The sequence below is a fragment of the Panthera uncia genome, chromosome B4 (assembly GCF_023721935.1).
Source record: "Panthera uncia isolate 11264 chromosome B4, Puncia_PCG_1.0, whole genome shotgun sequence".
In the NCBI taxonomy this organism is placed as follows: domain Eukaryota; kingdom Metazoa; phylum Chordata; class Mammalia; order Carnivora; family Felidae; genus Panthera; species Panthera uncia.
Genome location: NC_064809.1, coordinates 134,516,505 through 134,536,402, shown reverse-complemented (window position 1 = coordinate 134,536,402; position 19,898 = coordinate 134,516,505). Strand labels below are relative to the sequence as shown.

General features: G+C 48.5%; 1 protein-coding gene across 1 annotated transcript in view; it reads right to left on the bottom strand.

Annotated features, from left to right (window-relative positions):
* The window catches only part of ATXN10 (ataxin 10), a 167,948-nt gene that overhangs the window by 120,088 nt on the left and 27,962 nt on the right, over positions 1-19,898 (bottom strand). Inside the window, exons 4-5 of the mRNA XM_049626527.1 lie at positions 7,323-7,419; positions 4,954-5,112 (exon numbers count right to left, since the gene is read on the bottom strand). Of these exons, the coding sequence (XP_049482484.1) occupies positions 4,954-5,112; positions 7,323-7,419 (256 nt within the window). The remainder of the gene's footprint in view (positions 1-4,953; positions 5,113-7,322; positions 7,420-19,898) is intronic.

Sequence of the window (19,898 nt, the reverse complement as noted above, 5' to 3'; positions counted from 1 at the left end):
CAGTAACTTACTGCTGAAGTTCAGGTTTTAGGGAAATTTTTTCAAGCGAGATCCCTGTCTTATCCCCACTTCCACATAAGCACGAAGCACACAGTATCAAAGCCACACTTACAAGATATTTCAGGGACTGTGAAAACCTAGAAAATGCTTTCATACCGCACTAATTAAGCGAAGAATCTGATTTAACCAGGTTCTGGAAAAAGAACCCTCCTATTCGTTTCTGAGGCCGGGGAAATCCCACCCACAGCTGCTTCCTACAGCAATCTGGACAAAGCTTACAAAGCTGGTATAGAAAGGAACTTTCTTCTCTTTGACAAGTAAGTAACATCTTCACCAAGGCAGAAAATCCCCCTAGAACACAAATAAGTTATAACCTCTGCAAAAGACAGCAGCCGGGATCTCCTACGGCACCTTTACTGTAGGATTTAGAGGAGTTCAAACACCAAGACCCAACCCCTGGATTCATGCGGGGTCATCTCAGAGCAGGAAAACGTCCTTCACACCTACAAACAAAAGGAGCAAATATTTTTAGAAGGACATTATCCCAATAACTCAAACCGAGTAACGCCAGAGCCCTTGGCACCCACGCTTCCCTGCGTCCCTGGTGTATCCAAACAAAGGACCTGGCTACTGAAACCTTGCATTTGTCCCTTTCCAAGAAAAGACACCAAACCCATGAATTCTAACACTATTGTGTCTTGTACTCTTTGCCAACCATCCCATCGTGTTAGCAGGCGGGACGGAGAAGGGCGGATGCTCCCTAATTGTCAGAGATGGACGGGTTCATATTTAACGGTAAAAAGTAACAATGTTGTCGGAAGCCTCTGGATGCTGGGACAGCTCAGAGACTGCGTCTCATCTCACTGCGCTTTGCAAGGAACGCACTTTGCACAAACTGAAGGCCTGTGGCTGGCGCCCAGCAAGTCTGTCAGTGCCATTTCTCTAACATTTGCTTGTGTCTCTGGTCACATTCCGGGAATTCTCGCAGTGTTTCAAACTTGTTTATTATTGTATTTGTTACGGTGATCTGTGACCAGTGATTATCCTTCACTGAAAGCTCAGATGATGGTTAGCATTTTTCAGGAATAAAGTGTTTTTTAAGTAAAGTACATACACTGCTTTTTTAAGAGCTAATGCTATTGCACACTTCGTAAACTACCCTACGGTGTAAACACAACTTTTTTTTTTTTTTAATGTTCATTTATTTTTGAGAGAGAGCGTGAGCAGGGGAGGGGCAGAGAGAGGGGAAGACACAGAATCCGCAGCAGGCTCCAGACCCTGAGCTGTCAGCACAGAGCCCGACGCGGGGCTCGAACCCACGAACCGCAAGATCATGACCTGAGCCGAAGTCAGACGCTTAACCGACTGAGCCACCCAGGCGCCCCAACACTGCTTTTACATGCACCGGGAAACCAAAAATTTCACTTGAGTCTTTTTACTCCAATACTCGCTTTACTGCGGTGGTCTGGAACCGGACCTGCAGCATCACTGACAAAATACGGCTGTATTTTGTGATCTCATTCTTCTCATTCTTGTTTAGCGAATGCGCAGCTCCTCTAACACAAATCAAAGTGTCAGCGCTGCCCCAGCGGAAGACATCAGTTACCACCGCCACTTTCCAACCTTCTTCCATCTGGCGACCTGTGAGAACTCTCACTTGAGCTACTCCGAAGCACACTGCACCTTCCGCCCTTGACCCCTGCTGCCAGAAAACTGCCGACGGCCAAAACCCAGATCTAAGATACTTAACACACGAAACAGACTTCAACTAAAAACTGTGCTAAGTAAGCAGACTCTAAGGATTCATCCACCGTGCTCAATTATAAAACAACCCATACGGAGGAAGGTAATCTAAGTCAAGCACAGTATCCTAATCTTTTCAGACACCAACTTGTGTCTGTGTGCAAATGGGTAATCCAAATACAAATGAATGCTGGGAAAACTAAATGATTTTTAAATGAGGCATAATTTCAGGAGGACAATAAAGTTCACACTGAAAGAGACCCAAATTGAGAAAGCGCCTCTGAAACGCAAGTGGCACGGGGGCGCCCGGGTGGCTCCGTCGGTTGAGTGTCTGACTCCGGCTCAGGTCGTGATCTCGCTGTTCATGAGGTCAAGCCCCATACTGGGCTCGCTGCTGTGGCACAGAGACCGCTTCAGACCCTCTGCCCTTTCTCTCTGCCCCTCCCCGGCTTGCGCTCTCTCTAAATTAAATAAAAACATTAAAATAGTAAAAAACTTCTAAAAATAAGTTTAAAAAAAATGCAAGCAGCACTACCGGCAGCTCCGGGCTCCCCCCACTCGGACACAAGCTGTGCCCTGAACTCACTGGCCGCTACGTGAAAACACACATGAAAATAGATCTTACGGAAAACGGAAGAACAGGACTAAAAGCAACAGGATTTTTGATGAATTCTACAATGACGAAAGGAAGGACCAATTCCTCAAGACATAACAATTACAGACAGATATGTGCCCAACCACAGAGCCCAAAAATAAGGGACACAAAAACCAACTGGTCTGACTGGACAGACAGAAAACGGTCCCCTTCCAGGAATGCATGAAACAGGTGGACAGAAGACCATCAAGAAACAGAAGGTCTGGGACGCGTGGGTGGCTCCGTCGGTTAAGCATTTGACATCAGTTCAGGTTATGATCTCGCGGTCTGTGAGTTCGAGCCCCGCGTCGGGCTCTGTGCTGACAGCTCGGAACCTGGAGCCCGCTTCCAATTCTGTCTGTCTGTCTCTCTCTCTCTCTCTCTCTCTCCCTCTCTCTCTCTCTCTGCCCCTCCCCTGCTCATGTTGTTTGTCTCTCTCAAAAATAAACATAGAAACAAAGAAAGAAAGAAAGAAAGGGAAAGAGAGAGGGAGAGAGAGAGAGAGAGAAAGAAAGAAAGAAAGAAAGAATGAAAGACAGAAAGAAAGAAGGAAAGAAAGAAAAAGAAAGACAAACAGAGGTTCAACAGGCGTCTAGACAGCGCCCCCACCAAACCCGAATCCACAGCACATGGGACAGTCTGCAGGACAGACCAGGTGCTCGGCCATAAAACACACCTCAACATATTTAAAAATGAAAAACGGGCTGGGGCGCCTGGGTGGCTCAGTCGGTTGAGCGGCCGACTTCAGCTCAGGTCATGATCTCACGGTCCGTGAGTTCAAGCCTTGCGTCGGGCTCTGTGCTGATGGCTCGGAGCCTGGAGCCTGTTTCAGATTCTGTGTCTCCCTCTCTCTGACCCTCCCCTGTTCATGCTCTGTCTCTCTCTGTCTCAAAAATAAATGAACGTTAAAAAAAAAAAATTGAAAAAAAAAAAAAAAAATGAAAAACGGGGGGCACCTGGGTGGCTCAGTCGGTTAAGTACCCAACTTCGGCTCAGGTCACGATCTCACAGTTCATGGATTCGAGCCCTGCGTGGGGCTCTGTGCTGACAGCTCAGAGCCTGCAGCCTGCTTCAGATTCTGTGTCCCGTCCCCCCCCCCCACCCCTCCCCGCCCCTCCCCTGCTTGCTCTGTCTCTGTCTGTCAAAAACAAATAAAAATGTAAACTAAAAAAAAAACCTCACTGAAAAAATTAATAAGGCCTAAATAAATGGAAAGATACCTCTACACATGGACTGGAAAACTTAATCTAGTTAAAATGGCAACATTCCTCAAGCTGATCTACAGATCCATGTTATCTCTACCAAAACTCTAGCTGCTTTTCCGAACGAGCTGAAAAGCTGATCCAAAAATTAACATATAACACAAGGGACCCAGAAGGGCCCAAAAAATCTTGAGTAAGATGAACAAAGTGGGAAGACTTAAGAGTTTTCTGATTCAAAACTTACACAAAGCTACTGTAATCGAGATAGCGAAGTACTGGCTTAAAAGAGAAAACAGAAAGCAGGAAACAAGAACAAAACATACAAAAACCCTGATCAGAGCCTCAGGGAGCTCCGGGGCAACCAGAAGACTAAGGCGACATCAGGAAGCAGGGACTGCTCTGGCCGCCTCCCTCCCACACGTGCATACAGGCCAAGCGGACAGAAGCCCAACACCCTGTGATCCTCCCACAACTCAGGGACGGCAGGCCTGAGGCTTCGGAGGCTGTCAGGGACGGTCAGATGAGGGGCCGTCCTGACGAGATATGGAGCGGTCTGCCCAGCCCCTCAGAATATAAAACCGCTTCAAGCAACGTGGCATCCCGTTGGGATGACAACGGTCGTCCCAGTCATCCGGCCCCTTTTCAGCACGTGGGACGATGGGACTCACGGCTTCTCCTTTTCCTTGTCCACAGGATAACAAACCGTCTAAATCTAACAGTGGCTTCTTGGGTCTTAAAGGATCACAGTCAGCCTCAGCCGTGGCCTGATGTGGAGTCCCCACAAGAGAGCGGAAAGATCACGGGGCCAAAAAAGCGTTCAGACAAATAATGGCCGGAAACTCCCCAAATCTGGCAACATAAACCTAAGATTCGAGAAGTCGAGGGAACCAAAGAAGATACACTCAAAGAAATCCACATCAAGACATCATAATTAGGCTCCTGACAAGTCAAAGAAAAATCTTAAAAGCGATTGGAGGGAGATGAGGCGTTATGTACGGGGCCAGGGGATGGACGGACACTACGATGTGGACGACAACGGATGTCTCGGTGGAACACAAGCCGCGAGACACGTATCGACGTCCGATCCGTAACGAACCATCAGGCGCAGCCACGGCGGTGTGACCCGGACGACCCCAGAGGGCTGCGTGTCCTCAGGCTGCGCCCCGGGCCTCACCGCCTCCCAGGACCCCCGACTCGCCCGTCACCCCACCTTCCCCAGCCTCCAGGTGCTGCCCAGACGCTTTCTCATTTTGTCCGTATCGTTTAGCGTCAACTTGCTGTTCAGCTACCGGAATTCAAACTCTGGTTTGCTCCGCGAGGAAAGGGATCCGCTCGGATGTTCTCAAGCAATCAGACTGCCAGCGAGAGACTTACGGCCATTCCGACTCGGGCTGCCTCTGGTGAGCTTCGACGACGTCAATCGCGATGTTCAGATTCTCTTCCAGTTCTTTCATTCTCTCAGAGTTCAGGGAGGTGAACAAAATCATTGACGAGTAGGCAACAATTTTCTTGTCCGGATGATTTAAGCAAGACCTTCCAAAGAAAGACATCAGGGCATTAGCCCCATTGAGCAACATGGTAAAATACGGATTCCGACAAACAACAATCACCCAATTAACAAATGCAGTGCATACTGACGTTTCTGAGGATTTAACAAAGAATGACAACACTTTGAGACAAGTACCTTATCTACTGGAAAAAGAGCAATCTAAAACGAGTCGTGACACACTGTAGCCAAAATTAAAGACGCAGCGGACTTTAGGACTTGAAAGCAAAAAGCAAACACCACCCGATTAAAGGAAAAGATAAATGATGACATCTATAAAACGTGAAAATGTTCACTCTTGTTAGAAAAAAGAAACCAAAACGTGAGGCCCCGTTAACTACGGGCATTCCTTTCAGCATCACGAGGGTCAGAGGGTTTACGGGAACGGTGGAGAGATGGTACCCTGGCAAGAGTGGAGCCAAGAGCGTCAGGGTGAGTCCCGCCTCATCACCTCTCAGCTACGCGATCTTAGTTAGGAAGGTCGCTGAGTTACCCACGGCCAATTACGCCCCGGGTTGCGCACTACGGCAGGATTTTTTTTTCCAGTTCCACTTCATCATACTCTCCCGGAGGAGGTATTATCCATACGTTACAGACAGCGACTGGGACTCTAGCTGCCCAAGTGCACAAAGCCAGTACCTCTCAAAGACGGAACTCAAATTTGGTTACCTTTGTCTCACAAACGCGCGCAGAGCGCAAATTACCTCTTTCAGTGTGTTTTCTGATATAAAAATGGACTACGACGACCTCCCTGGCCTATCTCACGGCGCTTCCGTGAGGATCAGATTTGACACCGTAAGGAACACCACGGCGTAACCTGTCGCGGCTTCTCTGCCCTGTCCAGGGGCCTCTGTTCTGGGTTTCCGTGACACTCGGATTTACTCGAACTGTGTCCGTCTTACACTACAGTGTGCTCACCTGTTCCTTTATCTCCCCCAAAGCATGGGCTTTTGGGGAATAATAAATAGATCTAAATTACCCAAATTCCACTCACCTAGCTCAGAACCACAGATACTAGGTGTTCAAAATGTTTTAAAGGCAGGAATTCTCAAGAATGAGTAATTTCTATTTCTGTAGCTCGAATTCCACAATTCTTTCCTTCCACCTAAGCTCAATTATCGTGAATCATAAAGATTTGGTGCCTTCAACTCTCATTATTTGGAGGAATTTGAGAGCCAGTTATCGACTCAAGTGAGCTAGGGATCACATTCGAGTTTATGTGATCCTGACATCATACTTTACACGGAAGCCCAGAAAACCGACACGACCGGGGAAGGCAGCAGGGCGTTTAGGCAGCAGAGCACCGTCTTTGGACCCGGAGAGCAGCTCTGCCCTTGACCAGCGGTGAGCGTCGGTCCTCACCCCGCCCTGCACAGGACAGGATTCCTGCCGCTCACAGGACAGGAATCGCCCGCACGGAATACCCAACCGGGGCAGAGAAACAGCCACTGCTCGGCCGCCTTACTGCTGCCACGACCACGGACACCCCTCGTGGGCCACGGGGCCTGGACTAGAAGCCAGGCCGCCCACTCTGAGACAGCGCTTCCTACTGCCTACCCTGCCTCCGTTACCCACTCGCCTTCTATCCCGGTGCTCAACTTTGCGTGAACTAACAGAAGTTGGTCAAAACAAAGTACCAAATCACCAGGAAAAGCACCGCGAACCAACCTAGACAAACGGATTGGCTGTGCCCATCTTACCGCTCTTCAGATCTACCCAGACAGCCTTGTGCTGGGCACGTAACAAGTGCTCGATGGATAAATAATGACCGATTCACTGCCCATACTCCAGCATTTTATGGCTTTTTTTTCTTACGAATGTGTTTTCCTATAAATCACAGTGAACCTAACAGTATTTCTTACTTTAATCAAAACTCTTATTTTCTTAAAAAAAAAAAAAAAAAAGCCGACATACAATAAAGGGCATGAATCTTGAGTGTACAGCCCAATAAATTATTAGATGTGGATATAACTCCATAACTACCAAGCAGGTCAAGACACGGAACATTCCCAGAACCCCAGGAGACTCCCTCGTGCCCTCTCCCGGCTGGTGCCGATCCTGCCCCCGCCCACCACCACCAAGGGCCATCCTCAACTCTCTGACCAAGGGCTAGTTTTCCCTGTTTTTGAACTTCACCTAAATGGAATGATATAACCAGTCTTTCCAGAATGAGAGAAACTTCTATCGATATACTCACAGAAAGAGTTCTGGGAAAGCGTGCACCCACACGACAGACTGCGAATCTTCATTCCGTGAGGCGATGTTGCCTAGAAACTGCAGGCCACAGCGAAATGCTGACGATTTATAAAAATAAGAAAGATACAATTTAAAAACTTGTTAACACACCAAATAAACATATCTTAATAGAAACCATTCCACGTCATTAAACGGGAAGTTTCTGTTAACTTCTTTTAACTACATAAGTCTCTCACCGCGATGAAACTTTGGGCATGACGTTAATATTAAAATGCCTTACCAAAACAATGTGCTCCGTACAAACTGAATTAACTTCTTTAAAAAACTGTAAGTGTCAACACAATATACCTCTAATTTACATTAACTATCACTGGACTACGTGCTCCAATTAAGAGTTACTCTTCGACCGGATTTTTAAAAATCTAACTTAATGCTACTTAAAACAAAACATCTAGAACATAATACTATAGAAATATTAAAAGTTAAAGAATAGCAAAAAGATGTATTAGGCAAATACCAGCTAAACAGGAAGTCATAGACCCCTTAAAATGAGACGTAAGAAACATTAAGGCAAACAAGCATTATCATTTCAGGGGCGCCGGGCTGGCTCAGTCGGTGGAGCACAAACTCTTAGTCTCAAGGCTGTGAGTGTGAGCCCCATGTTGGGTGTGGAGACTGCTAAAGAAAAGAAATAAACTTCAAAAAAAAAAAAATGATTTCAGAATGACAATTCACCAAAAAGATAATAATTATAAGTTGTAATCATAACATGGCCTCAAATATATATACACATATACACACGCATACATATAATTAAAAGAAAAAGTGACAAAACTACAGAAGAAAGAAAAAAACCCACAATTAAACTCTGCAGTAGTAACACAACTTTCCTGGTGACTTATAAAACAAGCAGACAAAAAACTAGTGTATGTAAAAGATTTTAACAGCATTCAGTAACAACCTAGTTGACACATTCAGAACATCTCACCAAATAAAACTGGAGCATATTGGACAACACCCACAACACTGACAACACACAGTGCCGGCACGGATGTGAGCGACAGGGACGCTCACGCACGGCTGGTAGGGACGCAGAATGGTACGGCCACTGTGAAGGACAGTTCAGTCCCGTGGCTTCTTACAAAACCACGCACACGCTTAACATACAATCCAACGATCGCAACCCTTGGTATCTACCCAAAGTGACCGAAAACTTATGTCCACACAAAACCCTGCACATTAATGTTTACGGCAGCTTCACTCATAATTGCCAAATGAAATTATGAAAGCAACCACGACGTCCTTCCGTACATGACCAGATAAAGGAACTGCAGTCCGTGCACACAAGGAAACGTTACTCAGCACTAAAAAGACACGAGCTATCAAACCATGAACACACATGGAGGAAACTTCCATACAATTACCAAGTGAAAAGGCCACATACCGTATGATCCCAACTGTGACGTTCTGGAAAAAGCGAAACTATGGACACAGTAAAAAGATCTGTGGTCGCCCAGGACCAGGGCAGGGACAATGAACAGGCAGAGCACAGAGGACTTTCAGGCAGTGAAACTATTCTGCATGATTCTATCACGGTGAATACACGTCACTGCACATACTTTTGTCCAAACCCATGAAATGTAAAACACCAAGAATGAACCATGATGTAAACTACGGACTTTGGATGATAACAACATAACAAATGCATTACAGATGACCCTTGAACATGGGGTGGGGGGGGGGGGGGGGGGGGGGGGGTAGAGGAACTGATCCCCACACGGTCGAAAATCCACAGATGACCTCTGACTCCCCTAAAACTTAACTATGAATAAATAACCTACTGCTAACCAGAAGATTTATCAATGACATAAAGAGCTGATTAACATATTTTGTACGTTGTTTCATACACTATATTCTTACAATAAAGAAAGCTAGAGAAAAGAAAACACTAAGAAACTGACGGGGCAGAGACAATACATTCACAGCATGTTGTGTAAAAGTCCATCTGCGAAGGTGAGGAGCCGCGCATTCAAGCTTATTGCTCAGGATCAGCTGTCACTGTGGCGCCACACGTGAAACGCGAGGGAGGCTGTGCAGGGGCAGGGGCAGAAGACCCACGAGAAATCTCTGAACCTTCTCAATTTTGCTGTGAACCAAAAACTGCTCTAAAAAATAGTCTGTTAAAGGAAAGAGTAACAGGAGAACACAACTGTGTACCGGCCACAAACACAGACCTGTGTGCAACTCCCAACGTAGCGTGAATGTGCGCAAGGCACGTGACCTCTGTGAGATCCAAGTTCCCCCCCGGAACGTGGACAGTCCCTGTTTTGTCGGTCATAAGGATGACACGGGAACCTGCTAACACAGTTGAACGTGCGGGAGAGAATGCAGAAAAGGCTCACCTGGCCACCCTCTTTACTGGCACAATACAGACTTGATAAATACTGGTTTAAAATGTCAGGTTTCCAAATGTTCCGTGAAAACATGTGTTTGTTCCTGGGGTCGGAGACTCTAAACAGACACCGTGAGCGCTTACTATATACGCACTCGCTTATCACAATGCTTACTGTACTACCGTATGGAGAACCCTACTGCCGAGACAGGTGCTTCTATCCTCGTTACAGAGCACAGCAGACCGAGACCCACGGCGGTTATAAGGAATCTGACCCAAGTCACACAATTACAAGGTATCGCGATTCCGGATTTATTCCTGCGACCGTATCAACCCAATACGGTTGTCTCGTGCTTATCCGAGCACCCACTTGCTTATATGTGAAGCTGATTAGCGAAAAGGAAAAATGGGTTTCAGCCGCAGAGCGTACGGTCTTCCCAAGGACACACCGCCAAGCACTTCACCACGTGCCGGAGAAAAAGACGAGTCTCCGCGCACTTTCAAAGACTGCCATACAGACAGTGCTCGCTTCCTACGTGGCAATTACACCTACGTGCGAGTATTTGGGGGAAATTAGTCCCCAAAATGATCGGAAAATCACCAGGTTTAGAACAAGAAAACAGACCCCTAAATAACCTGTGGGGACAGAAAAGAAATCACTACGGAAATACAATATTTCAAACCAAATGTGAACAAAAATACCTCAAACCAAAGCTTCGCGATGCAGCTAACACAGTACAGAAAGGAAAACCTTTTTAAAGCTTTAAAATGCGTATTTTGGGGAAGAATGACAAAAATCAATGAATACCTGCTTCGAGAAATTACAAAAAGAATAAAAATATCCCAAAACAGGGAAGGAACAAAATAAAGATTAAGAGCAAGAAATTATTAAAACTGACAGCAGTCATAAAAAGAGGGTATCAGGAAATCGAAAACGTGACTCTTCAGAAAGCACCATACAGACCAACCTTTGGAAAAACGGGTCAAAGTGGAGGAAAGGCACAAAGGACGCTGACGTTCCACGTTCAGAAATGACAAAGGCGAGGCTGCCAAAAGAGAAAGTCAGAAGATATCACAAATAACATGAGGCCACACTGTTTGCAAACTTCAATTAAATGAACAAAACCCTAGAGCACAGCTAACACAAACTGTCTCTGTAAGATATCCAGGGAACGCCCGCAGAGCGCGACGGCCACGAAGGGAACTGAAGCGGCAGTCACATTTTCCCACAAAAGCACATCCTACACCCAGACGGCTTTCCCGCCAGCTCACATTCAAGGGAGAAAGACTTCCAACTTACACAACCCTTCCAAGGAACGGGAAGAGAGAGAGCAGACCCTCAAACCAAGCCGGTGCGGCCAGCCTCACTGGGACCGATACCCAAGTTGAACACGCACACTATGAAAAAGGAAGAGAACAGAAGGTAAAAACGCAAAACCCGTGTTTCAGGAGGAATCTCGTACCAGAGAGGAAGCTGCACTCACACCCGCACCCGCACCGCAAACTGCTCTACCCTCCCAGAGTCGAACTTTGTAAGTGACCGCATCAACCTACAAAGGACAAAACGATCCGATCATCCCGAAGACTGCAGAAGACGTAGCTGGTGAAATTCGACACCCGTTCATAATTTTATTTATTTATTTATTTATTTATTTTTTTTAAATTTTTTTCAACGTTTTTTATTTATTTTTGGGACAGAGAGAGACAGAGCATGAACGGGGGAGGGGCAGAGAGAGAGGGAGACACAGAATCGGAAACAGGCTCCAGGCTCCGAGCCATCAGCCCAGAGCCTGACGCGGGGCTCGAACTCACGGACCGCGAGATCATGACCTGGCTGAAGTCGGACGCTTAACCGACTGCGCCACCCAGGCACCCCACCCGTTCATAATTTTAAACAACAAGCCAAACTGAACAACTCATAGCCACCGAGGAACAGAGGAGGGCTTCTTTAACCTAAAAATGGGTCCCCAACACAAAACGCAAGGCGCACGTTATGGTTAACAGCCAGATGGAGAAGGAGCCTTCCTTCTGAAAGGGAAGGAGACGGAGGTGCCTGCTATCACCACTTCCAGTCCACACTCCCCTGACGATCCGGGCCGGCAAGACAAAGAAAGGCCAAACGCTGGAGAAGACAACACTGAACTGTTTTTTTGTTTTCCTCTACAGTTGAAAGGTCATTTCTAATGTATGTGGTCAACACTTTTAGGCGTACGAGTTGTCTGAATTAGTAAGTCCCAAAAGCTTCTGGATGCAAAGTCAATATTTAAAAAGTCAGTAATACTTCCATACATATAGGGAACGAGCAAAAAAAATCAAGAATGGAGCCTATTCATAAAAGCACCAAAAATGGGGCGCCTGGGTGGCTTAGTCAGTTAAGCATCTGACTCTTGATTCTGGCTCAGGTCACCATCTCACGGTTCATGGGTTCGAGCCCCACGTCAGGCTCTGCACTGGCAGCATGGAGCCTGTTTGGGATTCTATGTCTCCCTCTCTCCCTGCCCCTCCCCCGCTCACATCTCTCTCTCCGTCTCTCCCTCTCCCTCTCTCTCTCTCTCATTCTCTCAAAATAAATATATAAACATTAAAAAGAAAAAAGCATCAAAAATGTAACTAAAAATGATGCCCAGTGCCACTAAGAAAAAAGATTCTAAAACTTGATCGAGTAAAGAATTATACCACGTTCACAGATGAGAGGAATCCGTTTTTCTCTAGAGATCAAATGCAATCTGAGACTGAATTCCCCAGAGGGTGTGTGTGTGTGTGTGTGTGTGTGTGTGTGTGTGTGTCATTTTACACATCAGAGAACATCTATATGTTTGTGTGGGCATCTCTAATCTGACAAGATGATTCTAAAATTTATGTCATGATATAAACAGCCAACAGCTGAGACGCTGTTGAAAATCACGAGGTAAGAGGATTTGTTTTCAGAAAACAGTAAGCAATGGTAGGTACCAGTATAAAAAATGGAAATTGGGCTCCTGCCCCACACAACACAGAAAATTCAACTCCAAGTACTAACCTAAGCGTAAAAAAGTGAACTAGAAAGCTTTTAGAAAACAACACTGCAGAGTAAGATATTTTAAACAAGACAACAAAATAATACCATAAAGAAAAACATTAACCACGTAGACTACATCAAAACTAACACTTTTTTCTCAAAAGAGTTAACATCCTAGGGTTAAAAAACAAAAACTATCCATAGAACAGGAAAAGATATGAATGAACACGTAACAGAAACACGTAACTACCGCAGGATTTGAGCTTTTGTAAGTCGGTAAAAAGACAGACAAATCTGATTTGAAAAACGGGAGGGGGGGATTTGAAGCAACGCTTAATAAAGATCTCCAAAAGGCAAAATAAAGAAAGTGCTGAACCCCATGGAAGAGGCCAAGATTCTACTACACACCCGCCGGACTGGCAAAAATCAGCCAGATGACACCCGAGCGTCTATGAGAAGGTGGTGCGGCGCAGCTGAGGGCTCTCTAAACCCGGCGCCTCCCGGACATCCCCGGGAGCCGTGCGCGGGCCGGGTTTACTAGGTTTCCGAGCGGGCGCCGGTCTCGTAAACCCTCCACCGCCTGCCCTGCCAAAGGGCAGACGGGCCCTTCCGGGAAGTCTCCTTCGCCGGCTGGCAAGTTCGGCATCGCCAGGCTTCCCGCAGCACGCTGCTTCGCCGGCATCCGCCCGCTGCGGTCGAGTCTCTCCAGTGATTTGCTCCGGCAAATTGTGACCCACCGGGCGTGTCCAGCAGCCGAGAACTTCCTCGGGATGCTTCTGAGCAAGTTCCGAGTCAGGATACCTCCCTGTGAACGACCTGCCCCTGCACCCCAGAGGGTGGATTTCCAGCAAGTTCCGCCGACACCGCCTCCCCACGACTTCCCCACCGGCCAGATCCTCTGTTGTTTTTGATTTGTGTGTTTATTTATTTTTGAGACAGAAACAGGGCATGCGCGGGGGAGGGGCAGAGAGACAGGGAGACACAGGATCCGAAGCAGGATCCAGGCCCTGAGCTGTCAGCACAGAGCCCAACACAGGGCTCGAACCCACGAACCGTGTGAGATCATGACCTGAGCCGAAGTCGGACGCTTAACCGACTGGGTCACCCAGGCGCCCCAATCCTGTATTTCAAGACTTTGTGACAGTTAGCAGTTCTTTACATGAAATTGTCCCCGTTCAAGTTATGGCGTTCAAGTTTCCATCTCCTGGACGTGCCCTCTCCAGCAGAGCAGATGGAGAGAAGGGAGAGCAGGAGGGAGGAGTGGGGAAGAGAGGGAGGAAGGCATAGGGGGACCCTGTGGGAGCAAGAGAAGAGGCACCAAGCACAGGCCTTAGAGCAGGATCATAGCTCAGGCAGGACCTCAGGCGAACAGAACCAAACTAGTTGTTTCAACGAAGAAAACTTGCTATCAGGGATCAGATACGCTGCAAAGGCAACACTGAGGTAACACAGACACCGGGGCTACAGGAAACAGCTACCACCCTCGGAACCGACGGCACCAGGGGGAGCTTCTGAGAGCCCAGGACCTGCAGGGGCTCCGCGGGGCTGGGAGCCAGGCCCCTGGGGAAAGGGGCCGCCCGGTGACCGCGGATGCCTCGGGAGCACAGGGGACACCTTAGGGAGGGGGCGTGGACAAGGCCTGGCCAGCTGATGACGGTCCCCCCCGGGGGAAACAAAACGAGGCCGACGGGGAAAGCAACGGAAGGTGGGCGCAGGTACGGCTCTGGGAGGGAGACGCGAGTGGGGAGCGAGTCCCTGCCTCCTCCTCCCGCCTGCTGCTCAGCTGGGCCCGACACACGGACGCCCGGGCCCGGCAACGCCACACAGGACCCGGACGCCAGGGTGAGTGACAGTGGCCGAGGAGCCAGAACGACGTCCAACGCACAGCAATCGCTCCCCTGACGTGCAGGTGGGATTTATGTGGGTTCTTACTGTATCTTCATAGTTAAGGGGGACGGCACCGTCCACATTTCACAGATGAAGAAAAGAGGCACAGAGCGAGCACACAAATCAGCGGCCAGTGAGGGGCCGGCCACGACTAAGGCCGCGCTGCGCGCCTTCAAGGCCAGCTGGCTGATGGGAGCGAGCCAGTGTCCGTATGGTTCACACGGGCACCACAATGCTGGCCGGGGAAATACTTGAAATACTTCTGTCCTTTGCGGTAACCAGATACTCCCCCGAAACGCCAGTCCCAGCCCCCTCCTGGCGACACACCCCATACCTAAAAGGCCCCTGCTGGCCGGGCCTCGGCCTCCCAGGGCCGCGCCCCAGCTATGCGTGGCATGCGTGCCGAGGCGGAGACGCCCGCGCCCTGTTTGCTCACTGTTTTGGAAGCGGTTCACGTCGGGGCCAGCGCAGCCCATGCAGGCGGAATGGCATGTGACGAGATCCTGAGCGGAAAGAGACCGAGACGCTTCCGAGGAGGTAAACACCAGCACGGGTTGAGCGCCAAGAAGCGAGGGCTGAGGGACAGCGGCAGCGAGAACGGAGGCGGTAACTGACGCTTGCGGAGGATCCACTGGGAGCACCTCCTCTGACCCCCGCGACAACCTGGGAGGCAGGTATTGACATCTACGCCTTCTACACGGGGCAAACCAGAACCCCATCACACAGCCCGCCCCGGGGCAAAAGCAGCAGCAGGCGGGTGGCTCTTCCCCAAGGGGGGAATCGAGGCTGATCAAGGTAACAAGTCACAGGAGAAGGAGCCGAAATGAAAGATTTTGCTCCCCGAAAGGATCCCCCCGCCCACCCATCAGCAACCAGAGGGCAATTTTAAGAGCGGGGGGACTTCCGAAGTCTTTAAGCTTTCTAGGCCTCTGCTTTGCCAGAGGAGGGGGCCGGCCTGCTGGTCGGGGCCCAGGGCTCCCATCCTCTGTCCTCAGGCTCTCAGGGGATCTGGCCCTCCCTTCGAGTCCTATCACCTGATCCCTGGCTGAGCACGGGACGCGCTGTTCCTCCAACACCTCAAAGGCAGAGTAGCCACGAAGATTAAGGAAGGTAAGGTGTGTAATGTGCCTGCGCCCCTCACTTACACAGTGATTCAACGATTCCTGGCTCAAAGATGGCCGAACTGTGGCCGGGGATCGCCAACACCGAGAGAAGGACAAAAAAAAAAAAAATACAAAGGAAACGATGAACCAAGAACTTCAAAACCGAACAGAGTTAACATTACGATCCAAAAGACGCAAGATCTAGAATTCCAAGTACACAGTCATTCCCATACGTACAAACACTGAAAAAGGACTAAAAAAAGTCAAGTGTTTGTCTAAAGCAGCCTGCATGTACACGATGACTATTTTTCTTTCCACTTTCCTGAGTTTTTAAAAATTACTCTGTAACGAGTTATGGAAAATGGTTACAGTGAAAAGTTAGATCCTCATTTTTAATCTTAAATCACAATTTAAAATGCCCTTTATATTTTCACTGAGTATTTTAGAATGTTAACAGCCAAATCTTTGTGAAATTGCCCCCCCCCCCCCACACACACACACACACACACGCCAACAATATAAGTTGGTCTGGAAGCCAACTGACCTAACAATTCATCAGGCAGCTAAAAATTAGCACTCTGAATCAGAACACGATTCCAGGAAGGAAAAGGTTTAAAGATGTCCTAGCGGCAAGAAAAGAAACCCCAGACAAGTACAAATGGCCGTTTACTTTGACCAAACAGCTTATCAACTGATCTGTGTAAATATTGCAAATGTTACAAAGCCCCTCAAAAATCCCAACATTATTTTTACAGATTAGAAAATAAAGGCCAAAAACAACACCAATAACTCAATTAAAATAACTCATGCTTGTGTTTACATAAAATTTGATGAGCATAATATATTCGTCACACCACTGCAATTATTCTCTGAAAATAATACTCTAAATATTATTTTGACAATGTAATTACAGTTTTTACCTCAAGAGTGGTAACAAAAAGCTGGCACAGATACCCTGCTAAAAATCCACAAAAAGACGATTCTCACAGAGAAACAGTCACAACACAGTATGGGCGCTTTATTAAGAACCAGAATACTTTTGGGGCGCCTGGGTGGCTCAGTCAGTGGAGTGTCAAACTTCGGCTCAGGTCATGATCTCACGGTCCGTGGGTTCGAGCCCCGCGTCGGGCTCTGTGCTGACAGCTCAGAGCCTGGAGCCTGCTTCGGAGTCTGTGTCTCCCTCTCTCTCTGTGCCTCCCACTCTCACACTCTGTCTCTCAAAAATAAGTAAACATTAAAAAATCAAAAAAAAAAAAGAACCAGAATACTTTTTACAAGGCTTATGTTACGCTTGAACTAACGTACTATAAAACTTCTTTAAGTTTCATTGTTGAGTCCAAATTTCACTGCTGAATTCCAAATAAATTCAGGAATACCGTGAACTGCCTTTCCCAAGGAGTGAGAAATACCTTTTTGACGTCCCTTCTCCTCCTTGCCTCAGTAATATCCTCCCACTCTGCCTATAAACAAACACACGTGATCCGCCTGAAGCCAACACAACCGGAACTTACAGACCTAAATGCGTGGAGAGACGGTCCACGTTCACGGACCAGAAGACTCAGGGTCACGAAGATGGCCAGGTGTCCCCAAATGGATCTACAGATTCACCGCAATTCTCAGTATGCACAATATACAAATAACTCTTGAAATTCACCCACAAAAAAGACAAACAGCCCGGTGAACAGCTGGGCAAAGAACCTGAACAGACAATTCCCCAAAGAAGATCTACCAATGGCCAAACCAGGCGCCTAAGAAGGTGCTCGGCATCATTCCTCAAGAGGAAAACGCAAATCGCGATGAGACACCACTGCACAAATGTCAGCATGACTAGAATCCAAGAAAAATTTAAAAAAGGAAAATAAACGTCGGCAGGGACATGGAGAAACCGGAATGATGTACGTTCTCAGTAAAGACGTAAAACAGTTCAGCCGCTGAGAAAAGTCTGGCAGTTCCTTGACAATTTAAATATAAAACTGCCCCAGAAATTCTTCCTGATACACTCAAGGAACAGAGAACGGTACTCGGATGGGACACACCCGCGCCTGCTCAGAGCAGCACCGATCCGAACAGCCAGACGGTGGAGACGACCCCACGTCCGGCACCGAGTGAACAGACAAACTGTGCTACGTGCACACGACGGAACGTCGTTCAGTCATCTGAAACAATGAAGTGCTGACACAGGCTACGACGGGGATAAACTCTGGACGACATTCTGCTCAGTGAAAGAAGCCAAAGAAGGCCCAATAATCCTGATTCCACTCCCGGGAGAAATCCAGAAGAGGTAATCCCGCAGAGACAGAACGCAGACCAGCGGCAGCCAGGGCTCAGGGGAGGGGAAGCGGAAAGCAGCAGCTCAGGGGGCACAGGGTCGCCTCTCGGGATCGTGAAAGTATCTGCAATCTGAGCCGGTGGGTGCACAACACGGCGACTGCCCCGAGTGCCGCTCAACGGTTCACCCGCGAGCGCTTACCCGTGTGCCCTTGAGTCTCACGTCAGTAAGAGATGTATCACTTGATGAAACTAACACAAACGCAGCTGCCAAGGGGCCCTCGGGTGGCTCAGCCGTTGGGCGCCCGACTTCGGCTCAGGTCGTGCTCTCGCGGTTTGTGGGTTCGAGCCCCGCGTCGGGCTCTGTGCCGACCGCTCGGGGCCTGGAGCCTGCTGCGGATTCTGTGTCTCCCTCCCTCTCTGCCCCTCTCCCGCTCATACTCTCTCTCCCTCTCTCTAAAATAATTAAATGTTAAAAAAAAAATTAAAAGAACAAAAACAAATACAGCCGCCAACCCGGCAAACAACTCTGAACACACCAACACAACACAACACAGGTGTCTGAAGATCTGCCCTCTGACTGGCACGTATCAATGAAAAGCCAGGCCACCGACCACACAGCCAATGTATTCATCAACGACAAATCGGGTCATGAAAAGTTTCAGCAATCAGCTCCTGTAAGTTTTTCGTCGGATCGCCTACTTGCTTCGGCGAAGAGAAAAATCAGTCCCGTGAAACAGTCTTTGATCACATGAACACCCTACAGCAAGTCTCCCGTGGCGCGTCTGGGGTAGAGCGGAGGGGACCCTGGAGCCCGGGGAAGACAGGAGGGCGCCTGATGTGCTGCCGTAAGGATGGGGAGCGGCGGGCGAGGGGCCGTTTCGGGAGCAGCGCTGCTGCGCGGGGGCGTGGGGATGGGGCTCGACGCCCCCGCGGCGGGCCGCTGGCTCTGGCAGTTACTCAGTCACAGCGTGCGCGCCCTGCCTCCCCGGGGTGTCTCATGCAGGAATCCATCCAGGAAAACCCACGTCTGCCCGCTTCGGTGCTGCCAGGGCCCCACTATCCACCACGCCAGGAGGTCTCAGTAATTATGGAACGCGGTCCACTCCGAACTCCCCTTCTCGCGCCACACGCAGGCTTCAAAACCAGAGGCTTTTCCACGCAACAGAGCGCAACCTGGATCTCACTGCCGATTTGTCTCCCCCCAACTGGAGCACGGAGGCTTCCGTTTCGCCATAAAATGAAGCTACAAAAAGACCGTTAAGCACAGAACGTCTTCAAAATGCCCTCCAACTAAATCCTACACCCTATCGGTTTCTCGAGAATACCTGAGAAATTAGAGCTGTTCAAAACAACGCAGAGCAAACGCTTTGTGTGCAGAGTCTTAGACAATTTAGTTAATTGAAAAGATCGCTGCGATTCCCCAAAAGAAGAACTCTCAACCAGGTAGAGGCGCAGGAAAGCAGGAATTTTAACAAAGGCGTTTTAAATGAGAACACTAAGGAATCACAGAACAGGAAGAGAACTGAACTGAGCCAGGCAGCACCTCTGACAGCTAATTTAGCCCCCTGTGCTCTGTGCCTCAGTTTCTCTGCCTGTGAAGAGACTACCCCGTCTAGTTCTCTCCTCGACCCCCACGGTAGCACGTATATTACCACGAACATGAAAGGCCTCACTGTTGAGAGTCAGTACAGGCAATGAGAACTAAATGTAAACCAACTTATAAATAAGATCATATTCTACAAACTGCTGGAGATTGCTCCTTTATTATTTTTTTTTAAGTTTATTTACTTTGAGAGAGACAGAGCACGCATGTGTGTGTGTGGGGAAGTGGCGGGGGGGGGGGGGGGGGGGGCGGGGAGGGAGAGATAATGAATCCCAAGCAGGCTCCACGTGCTATCAGAAGAGCCAGACTCAGGGCTCTGATCA